At 35.7% G+C, this 12,122-nt stretch overlaps 1 protein-coding gene across 10 annotated transcripts in view; it reads right to left on the bottom strand.

Moving 5' to 3' along the window:
* Positions 1–12,122, bottom strand: part of LOC105229584 (RIMS-binding protein 2) — a 50,816-nt gene that overhangs the window by 19,275 nt on the left and 19,419 nt on the right. For 4 of the 10 annotated variants that reach the window (XM_049448627.1, XM_049448624.1, XM_049448625.1 and 1 more), the window contains exons 8-18: positions 9,131–9,695; positions 8,953–9,064; positions 8,534–8,679; positions 8,265–8,465; positions 7,446–7,636; positions 6,983–7,384; positions 6,654–6,915; positions 6,318–6,553; positions 4,159–4,248; positions 1,458–2,033; positions 580–885 (exon numbers count right to left, since the gene is read on the bottom strand). In XM_049448627.1, the coding sequence (XP_049304584.1) occupies positions 580–885; positions 1,458–2,033; positions 4,159–4,248; positions 6,318–6,553; positions 6,654–6,915; positions 6,983–7,384; positions 7,446–7,636; positions 8,265–8,465; positions 8,534–8,679; positions 8,953–9,064; positions 9,131–9,695 (3,087 nt within the window). The remainder of the gene's footprint in view (positions 1–579; positions 886–1,457; positions 2,034–4,158; positions 4,249–6,317; positions 6,554–6,653; positions 6,916–6,982; positions 7,385–7,445; positions 7,637–8,264; positions 8,466–8,533; positions 8,680–8,952; positions 9,065–9,130; positions 9,696–12,122) is intronic. The other 6 variants (XM_049448628.1, XM_049448626.1, XM_049448631.1 and 3 more) reach the window with 4 other exon arrangements.

The following is a 12,122-nucleotide window of genomic DNA, read 5'->3' on the forward strand; positions in this document are numbered from 1 at the left end:
TAGGTTAGACGATTAACGGCTGTCTCTGAGAGCATACTAGATATTTATACACAGTTGCATCATGATATTTTGTCAGAGCACGACAATAAAGTCGTTCAAAGAAACAGGTGGACACAACTAAGGTAAAAAGGAACCCACTTTCTTATGTGGATGCTGCAGGTGAGATCACAATGAACTAATTTCTAGCTTGGTATTATCTAAATCATATACATATGTGTATTAAAGGGTTGTTCGAGCTTTACAGAACTATCTAATTTCGTAATGAATTAGACTGCAATTAGGTGATTTTCAAAATTTATGCTGATCGATAGCAATTTGTGGTTGATAGAGCTCCCATGAGATAGGAAGCTTTTGAACTCTAGACAACCGAATAAATCACTCACATTGCGTATAACTTTTTTATTTGCTTGGGGAGTTCCAAAAAGATCATCTATGAAACCACCTAGGAAACCGCTACTTGTTTCCTTACGCTAAGCAACAATAACAACAATAGAATATTTAAATGTTAAAGGACACATAAGTTAACTAATTTAAATAAATTCATTTAATGAAACCAGAAAAAAAATCATGCATACTTACTTCCGCATCCACATTCGGACTCAGCTCTTGCGGATCATAATCATATAGCGCGATCATACGTTTCACCGGCATGTTTGCATAGATATCACCCCAACGGTCGCGACTTACATTACGCATACTTTGTTGGGGCCCACCCTGTCCGGGCATCACTTGACCCGGACCACCAGGCTGCGGAGGTCCGCCCGGCATTGGGCCCATACCACCGGTACCATCATCTACTTCCGTTACCATATTGTGCGGTACATAGCCACGACGCCCGCGCAGTTCACCCCAATAAAAGCCATCAGCGTCTTTGTCCCCATAAACCTGTGCAGATTAGACATGATCACGATGAGAGCTTAGAATTCATTAAATATTGCAAAAATATTAAAGGAATATTTCCGTATATCATAAAAAATACATCAATATCACTTAAAATGAAGTCTTAAAAATTGTTTTATTTCGTAATTCTGAACACAAGACTACAGCGGATGATTACATATCATATAGCAATAGACTAACGGTTAAGGCATGCAACTTGGGTTTAGTGTGTAAAAAATCACTGTAAATCTGATCTGTTTAATGTATGTGTATGTATGTAAGTGAGTAAGTAGCCGATTCTGTAACCGATTCATTCTCGCTCCGATTGGCAAAATCAATATCTTAAAATAAACTTGTAGTGGTTATATGTGTAATCCTCATACCTTGGAGGTCTTCCACCGACTTTTTCATATACTAGCTCACCTCATAACACCAATGCTGGTGATATTTTGATCCGTTCTTATATATATTTTGAAAATTGTAAAGAGTATGTTTTCTCACCACCCTGTACACTAGTTCTATACATTAACTACATACCAATATTCTACTATAGTCTACCCCACAACACTACCACATACCTTGATTGTGTCACCTTCTTGGAATGGCAGTTCTTCGTCGCATCCATCTGGATTTGGACTCATTGTGCTTGGGTCATAGTCGAACATAGCGACGAAGTAACGTGGTTTCTTTTGTGCCGCCAATTGTTGTTGTTGATTTAATGGTTGTTGCCCAGGGCCCATACCCATTTGTCCCTGTTGTTGTTGCTGTTGTTGCTGCTGCTGCTGCTGATGTTGCTGTTGCTGCATTTGTTGTTGTGGATTTAGTGGGCCTCGAGGACCCATAGCACCTTGCATTTGTCCGGCCATTTGACCTTGCATTTGTAGGGGCATTTGACCCTGCATCTGGCCGGCTATTTGACCCTGCATTTGCCCAGGCATTTGGCCTTGACCTTGCATCTGCCCCTGCAATTGCCCGGGCATTTGTCCTTGCATCTGCCCCGGAGCGGGTCCACGTTGGCCGGGGAAACGCTGTTGTGTACCCATTTGCCCTTGTGGACCATAAGGCTGCTGACCAGGTTGTTGTCCACCCATCATCTGAGGACCAGGTGGTCGACCCTGCATCATGGGCCGCTGCCCCGTGCCTGGCTGATAGCCCTTCATTTATAGCATTTTAATATTTAATTTTTTTTTTAATTTTTAATTTTTGATGGACGAATCGTCGAATTGGATGTTGTTTTCGTAGCATTTGTTGTTGTTTCAATTGAATCGAACGAATATTGTTAAGCAATGATAAATCAGGCATGAATTTTGTTTATAAAGAAATTTTGGAATTTAGTTTGATTGATTTAATGTTACGGTTTTATATTTTTTTAAATAAAATTATTCACGGCGCAATGATTCGCATTTAGCTTTTTCAAAAATTAATGTATGTATGTAAATTACTTTATCAAAATTAAAAGTAAAGCGAAAATATACCAAAAAATGTACAGGCGCATCACATTACAATGAGGTGTCGTAAGTAAGTATTTCTTATATATATATTTTACGTAGGGAAAGATATAGACTTCGAAATAAAGGAAATGCAGAGCTACAAGTACAGAACGAAATTAGATTCGACATTGAATGCCTGAGAAGAAATACAAGTAAATCACGCAGAAAACATAAAATTAAGCTGAGTAAAATATAAATTTACCTACGCGAATTTAGTAAAAATGCAAAGAGTTTACTATTTATTACATTTTCTATTGAAACTTCATGATATCAAATGACTTGCTGGAGTAAAAACACTAAATTTCTACCGAAAACCATTTACTGCAACTCTTTTCCCGTCAGCCGCGGTTTTTATACTAAGCCTAATAAAGTTTAATTAGTAGTTGCCAATAATCAAAAACTGAAACGCCCCTTTCAAAAAAGAAATATATAGATTTTTGAAAATTAACTCGAAATCCAACCAAACGCATTTATTGCGAAAACGACAACGCCAATTTCAAGAATTAAGTATTATTTTTTACTCAATTCCGTTATAATCGTGCACGCAAATAACGCCGAAAGTTAAAGAAAAAACCCAAACACAAAGTATTCAGTACACAAATAAAATTTTTTGAAAAGCAAATGATCGAAAATTAGCAAATGATGATATTTAGGAGTTATGAATATTGTTGGCCCTTGAAGCAACCATGCGACAACCTCAGACAATTTTCGACAATGTTTAGCAAATAAGTAAATTTCAAGGAAGCACAAATATTTGCTAAATGGTATTATTCTGAGCTATTGGGCGGTTTGAAACCAAAACTCACTGATTTTCACGAAGAATGTACATATTTTTAAAATTATACAAAACTGCAAGTTGATATATAGACATACAGATTTAGTCTCTTACTTGGCACTTGTTTCAAAATTTGAGAGTTGGTGAGCCTTAATAATTTGTAAAGAAAGGAGCTATCGAGCTATTTTTATTGTATAAGAGGAACATGTTTATATAAATATGTAAGGCTTTGCATATCTTTTTCTTTCGAAATAAAAGCTTTTATAAAAAATATGATCGAATATCGCCCCATATAGAAGATTTCTATGCTTGTGTCAACTCTTACGAAACGTATTTAAAATCCAATTAAATTTCTAATTGTTTCGAAACTAAACATGACCTTTATTCCACTAAAAATAATCATCAATTGAAGTACTTCTATTGGGTAACTGGTAGGAAATTCGGTTAACTGGTAGGAGATACGGTTTTCAAATACTACACATCCGCTAGGATCATAATAGTACTAAATCTAAAAGCGATACACATACATATTTATGTGGGCAATTTTGATGTAAGAAGTTATATGGTTTCTGGTTTCTGTTCGCAAGCAAAATGTACAATGTAATAATAATGAGTATGTAATTAATGCTATTGTAGATATGTATGTAAACGTATAAAACTAAAATATTACATTGTTTATTAATAAAAACAATTCTTTAACTAAGTGTTAAGCATTCAAATGCATTCAGTTATCAGTATGTACTTGGTACAGAAAGAAACAGTGTTGGAAAATGGAGTTGAAGTCGATAATGATGCTTAATGCCAGCAAGACTAGCCGCTAGTTGTACGTGTTTAATAATAAAAATAGATAAAACTAGTATTTCGTATATTATGTAGCAATGTCTCTTTAGGTATATAATATTATTTTCAATAATCAATATTTTATAACATAAACAATTAAGTAATTCATTAAAGTAGACAAGTTAGTAAGTAAGTATGTGTTTAAGTTTATGTGTTGTTGGGTGAGTAACTTACATTGACATTCTGATTCACTTGACTCTGAGTAGTGGGTTTTGAGAAGAGGCCACCAAGCAGCCCACCTAATAAGCCATGGCTTCCGTCAGGCTGCAGTGCGAGTATTATAGATGGATGCGTTTGGGTTTTATGAAAATTGTTGTAAAATGTTGGTTGGTTTGATTTTGGTTTTTTCTTTTTGATTTTGTTTGATTGAATGTTAAAAATTGTATACTTGATTGATTGTTTACTACGAGTAGTTTGATTTGTACGGGTTTTGTAATGTATATATATGTTTTGCATTTAGAAAATAAGTACATAAGTGATATACTATATTATCGAATTATTGATATCCTATACACAACTTAGGGAAATCAACCATAAACAGTATGCTAAGTTTTCATTTAAATATTCAATTTATTTCAAAAACTCATATAAACTCCTTTAATGAAATTCCAGAAAACAGTGCACAAGTCACAAAAATTAATAAATGACATGAACATTGAAAAATACTCAATTTCTTCCAAACTCAGTAGGCATGCTCGAAAAGCGTAAGGCTCACTGCTTTTTCCATTAGTTAGTTTTAAACCGTTTACAGTGTAGCCAAACTTTATATACATACATTTTTCAGAACTTTGTTACTATTCTAAAAATTTTATGGTAAAATGGGGCTCAAAATATGGGACCTGTGGGAAGCAACAACTAGGTTGTGAAGTAAAGACGGTGCAATCAAAATTTGTTGATTAGTAGTACTCGGCTTACATTTTTAGGCTCAAAAAACACAACAAAATAAAATATTTTATCAATCTTATTTATTAGAATAGATAATTAAAGCAGAAAAATGGGCAACGCTGTTTAACAGTAGCATTTTTCTTGGAAGGAAACTTTGTTAAATTTCAGAAGATAATTCAAAAGTTGGGTAAACAGATTTCAGTTAAAGAAGAAGAAGTAAAAAGTTAAGAGAAGTTAAAGTTGAAGACCGTAGAGAAATATTGCAAATGGAAGAGTGAAAATCTTCTTAAAGTTTTTATAATTAGAACACCAACAAATAGCAAGCAAAATTAGAATTATGATTAAATTATGATAATTTATTATTTTGATTACATTAACTTCATATATGTAGATATGCATAAGGATTTTAAAATCTTATTCCCGAAAAATCTTTATCGCGTTTTCAAGTTTTCCTATGTGCTAATGGTTTTTTACTAAGTGTTTTAGCAGACAAAACAACGATTAATAGAGAAAATCTCTTGAGCTGAACCTTTACAGAATCATCATTTAACTAAATACAACACATTTATTGTAGTCTAAGCTTGCAGAGAATTTTTGCCTCAGTCACCGTGGTCAGCGATGGTCCTTTTCACGCTTCCATTCGAATTTTGCATCCATACATTTACAATATAATATTTCACAAGTTAATAAGCTATGTTCGTAAAAAATTAAAACTTAAAAATATTGCTTGCCACGTTATTAAATAATTATCTCATTTCAAAATATCGATTTAAAAAAGTTTAAGCAGCATTTTATACAAAAATTTAGGCAGGAATTCCAGGTATAGTGTATACGACAGTCGATATATATATATTTATATTTAATTAACAAAAGAAACTTGAGGCAAACGCAAAGAAAAGCACACACTTGTGCCTTTAATTCATCGATTTAATGCAACAACGAACAATTCCTGCTGGGTTAGTATAGTATTCAGTGCTTGTGCGGTTTGTGAGTGTGTGTGGGCGCGATTTATTAAAAAAAAGACAAAAATTAACTTTTATCTTTGGCTGTCTGCTTGTATATTGTATATTAATGTATGTATATACATATGTACAGCGCGCATGAATTTAGCATCAATTGATTTGTAGATACATACATGGGAACTTAAACGTTGAAAATCTTTTAAATTGCATATCAATTAATTGAAAACTTCAAAATGTAGAAAGGATTAATGTGGTTGTAACCATTTTGTCGGCACTTTCATATTTATGTACAATGTGCAGCAGTTTGTATGTATGTATATATGGCTATATTTATTTACGTACATAAATGCGTAATGATATCGATTATTATCGATAGTAGGAATCAAATGTTCTAAGTTTTGTCGTGAGTGTACTTATTTTCTTCGTGTTATGTTGTTTTTGTTTATAACAATAATTTGCCTGCCATTAATGCTTTGTATAGCTCACCTGTTGTCCTGGTTGCCCTTGCTGTTGCCCGGCTTGTTGTTGTTGTTGTCCGTGTTGCATTTGTTGATTTGGGTCATATTGATTCGGATCCTGGCCCATCATATGTTGCTGCTGCTGAAGCGGTTGACCGGGCATGCTCATTTGACCGGGCATGCCATGGGTGCCGGGTTGCATTTGTTGCGGACCCATGCCCATTTGTTGAGGCCCTCGACGACCTACTGCACTGCGCACCGTATCTGTAATTGAAATTAGTGAAAAGATTAAATTATAAATTTTATAACTTGCATTAATCAGTTCAACCATCTTTTTAATCATTAAATAGTTGCAGTTACTCACTTGGTATTAGTATGGGTGCGCTATCGGCTGATTGTGCGTCTCGCGATTTGGTGCGTATGGTGACCGCACGTGGATTAAATACGCCCAGTTTGCCGATATCGATGAGCGCATGATCCCCAGTTGGTGAGTTAATGTCTGTTACTTTCTTACCATCGGCGTACACAGCATAGCCGGTTACGGGGCCAGAAGATGTTGGCCGGTTAACCGGCTGCCATGTCACCAAAATGGTACCATCTTGAGGACCAGCCTCAAGTTGGATATCCTAAAAAGATATTCAAGTGGGTATTTTAAGTAAGTTCGAAAACAGTTTTCTTCTACATCGAACTCACCTGTGGCGGGTCGGGCAAGCCCTTGGTCAACGTACGGAAATCAGCATACGCACCCGGTGCTTCCTCTTGCGGACGTCCCGGTGTAGGTTGACCACCCGCTGCTCGCAGGTGTTTAGCCCGCACTGTGACTCGATATTGTGTGCTCGGGGCCAGCCCGGTAATTGTGTGACGATAGACACCCGGTTTGACCGTACGCACTTCTACATTATTCACGCACACCACATGCTGATGATTTGAGTTGGCCGGTAACCATGATATGACCGCCGATGAACACGTAATATGCGAAGCTCGCACCGCTGAAGGGCCTAAATGCGAGGTGTCGCGTCCAATAATCATTGTACATGCGGCATCGCGTGATGTCTGCCGATTCTGTGTAACACTACGCACGCTAATACGATGTGGCTGTGTTCATGTAAAGAGTGTTAAAGCATAAATATATGAAAAGTATATTTCATCTTTTTACCCTGTTTGAGTCTACGCCCTCTATAAGCGCTCGTGTCCGCTCATTAGCTTTTACCGTTACTTTCAGGACGCCGTCCACATAGACATGATAGCTGTCAATGAGATTATAGCCCACTGGTTCCGGTGGTGACCAACCGATAAGCACACTTTTATTTAGCTGGCGCTCCAACGTTAAGTGCTTCGGTGCTGGAACTGCGAACCATATAAACATCGATAAGAAAAAATCCTTAACTATCAAATCGAAAAAGTTCAAGCTCTATCTGAACATCCACATATGCTTTATACATAAGTCAAATATGTATGAAATAAAAATCAAGTAGGAAACAAACAATGTGGAATTTGCGGCCAACAAATTATCTACAGCATCTTTAGCGAATGATAATACGAGTATTTCGTAATCTCACATAGCACATACTTGTGTACTAGCTTTATTACTAAACATAATTGAGATATGTGTAAACTTTTAATATATGTATTTGAATTAGGTTTTCGTAAAAATTCAACTAGCCTTCAAATGCTGGCGCTGAACCTAGAAACAACTGATTCAATGGCCACGATGAACCTATATAGCTAGTTCGCATGTCGGAGTATACTTGCTCACGTTTCAACCACATCCAGATTACAACAACAAAAACAAATTAACGAAACACCAAAAGCATAGAACGGTAAGAGGAAAACAATCGAAATTAAATTAAATCAATTATTTGAGAAAATAAACAATCAAAATAAAATTTAATCATAATACATTTATGCCCATATATTAAATTTATAAATCGGTTGGCATGCTATGCTCTATCCTCAAATGCTACCGCTTACTCACCATTATCACTTATGTCATCCTGGTCGTGTTCCAAATCTGTGTGCGTCTCACTCAAACGTGCCAAGTCCTCCTGGGTGTGTGTGAGCAAAGGGTTGTGAGGTGGCAGCGAGGGCAACGAAGTAGTGTCACATTGCATAGAACCATCCTCGGCGTCACGCAATGTCGACAGTACTGCTTGATGGAATTCCAAAAGATCATCACCTGCAAGTCAATACATAATTACCAGCTTATACATGATAAAATGCAGTTCATTGTGAATTAAGGATTACCAATCAAACGTTGCACAAATGAGGCAGGCACTAGACCTCGTCGACCATCTAGCAATTCCGCATCTAAATAGCCGCCTTGTGGTTCGCCGCTCGTCCAAACGAGTAAATAATCACCAGCGCAAAGCGATAATTCACCTTCAGCTTCCCTAAATAAGACAATGCAGAAATCGTCAGCGAAAAGGCAACATAATAGAGAGTGCCAAAAGTAAAACTGCTTGTGCAAAACAATTTTTCGAAAATTAAAGCGGAAAAAATAAAATAAATTATAACAAATTATACATCAAAAGCTTGAAAGCGGCCCTAAGCTCTCGGGTTAATCCTGATCTTAGGACTAACCGTTTTTAAGTTACACTTACATATAGTTGTTTACAACTCCTTGATTTCACCAACCATTTTTACTACTACTATGCCGTACTTACTCTGGTGGATCGTATGGAAAACGCGCTATGAAAACGCAGCATCGTCCCTTGCCCGGTATGTCCAACATGTCTACTTGTGGTTCACTAACGCCATTTAAATTATGATTTCGTGCTGCAAATGCAAAAGATAACGTTATATAATATACCATACACGGTTTACCACATGTACCACACTCACTTTCCAAATCCAATGCCCCCAACGCCAAATTGCCACGATTATGTAACATTGAAGCACTCAAACTATCAGTGAACTCATCGAGTCCCCACGTGCTGGGCGGTATCGGTGAGCACGGCGAGCTGCGATTTCCATAACGTGTCAACGGTATATCAATCTCATCGAGCATTTTCATTTTTGTAGCAGTACGCAATGCAGCCGACGAATAGGGATATGAGGTGCTCGAACCCACGTCAATGAAGGGTGGGACATAAGAATTAGGTAGACCACTGGTAAGTCCACTTAAACCACCAATGCCGGGGCCAGCGCCCAATCCATACAACGAAGAAGCGCCCCCCACTCCGCTCAAACCCGACAAACCAGTAGTGCCGAGCAGGGTACTCGTATCGAGCATATTACCCAAGGCGGGGTGTGTCAGCGACGAGCCCAGCGGCGGCACTCCAACAGTGCCGGCACCACTAAGCCCCAGTGCCGAGTAACTGCTCGTACCGGTCGGTATGTTATGCGCGTTCAACGACAAGATGGGCATGGTTGTGCTCTGTAAATTATACAGTTGTATTGTGCCACGCTATTTTATAATTTCATTTTCAATATTTTCGTGTTATTTTGCGAGTTTTCAAAGTAATTGCGTTTTTATTTAGGGATTATAATATGTTATCAAGTAAATATTGTGTTTAGTTTAATTGGCATACAAATTTATGAGTTTTTTAATTTCAAAATTTACACAGTTATTTTGGTAAAGGTTAGTATATGGTGTGGACACAGTACACAAAAACAGACACACACACAAATTGAGAGTCAATAGAGAGAAAGTGAGAGCGCAAATATATAGAAACACAAAAAGAAAAAAAAGGAAAAACACCGCAGTTTTGTTTTTGTTTGATAAATGACAGCGAGATATTTAGAAAAGGACAACATATGTATGTATTTAATTAGTTTATGTATAAAAGATTTTAAACAGGAAGTTTTTGATTACATTGACACAATACAGTTGAACAGTGAGAGAATGGTTGGTGTATCACAGTTTAAATATTTTCAGTTATATGTTTATTTTAAACATTTATGTTAAAAAAGAAAGAATGAAAAAGACAACAGCACATATGAAAGAAGGAAAGAGAAATGAAAAATTGTTGCTTTCAGTTACCGTTACTTCACTTTCAGTTAGAAGGAAATTTTATGACAAAATATTTATGTACGAGACGAGTATGTATATATGTATGTGTGCAACAATATATTACACATACATACATAAGATCTAAATATGTTTGTATAAAACTGGTAATATAGATAGGATGCTGCTAAATACGATTATGTACGTATTAATGTACGAGAAATGTGAATATATACTTATATATCTACTGATGTCTTTCTAGATGAAGATCCATTATATTTTCTGTAATATGAAATGTCGTCTCAGACGAAAACAAATGAACATACTCGTACACAGGTGAAGCATGAAGTTAGAATGTTTTAATGAGCGCAAGCGAAATAATTCTTAACTCTTGTAACTATGCAAGTACATATGCATGTATGTATGTAATTTGAACGACATACTTAAGCGATTTCTGCTACAACATTTCTGCAGCAACTAATGAACAGAGCAAAGTGGGAGTAGAAAGAAAACTAAGTTATTTATACATAAGCATATAAAAATACACTCATACTAAGTCCAGTCGAAATCAAAGGAAAAGCGTTATTTTCAATGTAATCATATGCAATGGATAACTGTATATATCAACATACTTTTAATTCAATTTGCATACATACGTTCAAAACATAACACACACAAGCGTACACAAACATACATACATAGGGTATATTAAACAGAAAGTTGAAAATTGTAAGCTTTCAAGCCACGATGTCGGCCCATACATATCTGATAATCACAATTTAATCGAATAAGTGGCACTTTAGCAGAGAAATTAGGAAAATTTGCTTTAATATTTGCAGGCATGTTGTGATCAAAATATTTGTAAAACTCATAACCGCCTGTTTAGTTCAATTTCTCAACACGCCACAATGAGCAACATGAAATAACTCGTTGAGCTGCGCTGAAGTCGTACGTTAGTTAGTTTTATGTTTAAACACACAACTTGGCTTCAAAGTACAATCTCCAGTAAACTTGAAGGAAAGTAAATACCAAAAACACAAAACGCAAAACCAGTGTCTGACTGCTAAACTTCCTTGCCCGCTTTTTCGAAACCGTTCCCCTATAAAAACACCATATCGACAAGCATCCATAATGTTCAAAACTATATAATTAAGAAATCAGAACAGTCGACATGCAAATTGTTAAAAAGGTAAAAAAGTGTAATAAATATGTACATTAAATAACGATTATTTAAAAAAGCGGCTCTTTTTACTATACAATTAAATATATACTATAAACGTTGAACGTATAAAAAACCAAAAAGTTTAAGACTCAGAAATACACACAATGACATGTTCAACTTTTAATGCAGTGTCTGTGGTTGTTTCGTATATTGAATCTTCGTTTTATAGTTGACTTCTTACGTCTGACCTTAAAGTCTTAAAGCCACCTCCGACTGACTGATGTGTTTTTAAGATAGTAAGTAAGGCATGTCAAAACGAGCTAAGTGTCACGGCTTGCCGTTATACTTTAATGAATAGTATAAAAAAGAGGTTATCGTAGAGATTAAGTATTAAACCCACCATAAGATCACTTATCATGATCATTAGTAAAAATAAGTCAATTGTGTGTATTTTGGTGTCGTATTTCTAAATTACAATCATACAGATTGTTTATGAAAAATAATAATAACTACAAGTTTTTAACTAATTAACTCTAACACTGAGTACTACGTTTAAAAGAATTTTCTAAAAAAAAGTTTCAATTCAAGATGTTCAAAAGTGGTTTTTATAGTAAGGAAACATTCTTTAACGGAATTATAAATGAAATAGTAAAATTTTCAAGAAAATAGTTTAAAAGGGAATTTCACAAACATACGGAATTGGAATTTGGCTTGTGAAAAGA

This window comes from Bactrocera dorsalis, chromosome 2 (genome assembly GCF_023373825.1).
Source record: "Bactrocera dorsalis isolate Fly_Bdor chromosome 2, ASM2337382v1, whole genome shotgun sequence".
Lineage (NCBI taxonomy): Eukaryota > Metazoa > Arthropoda > Insecta > Diptera > Tephritidae > Bactrocera > Bactrocera dorsalis.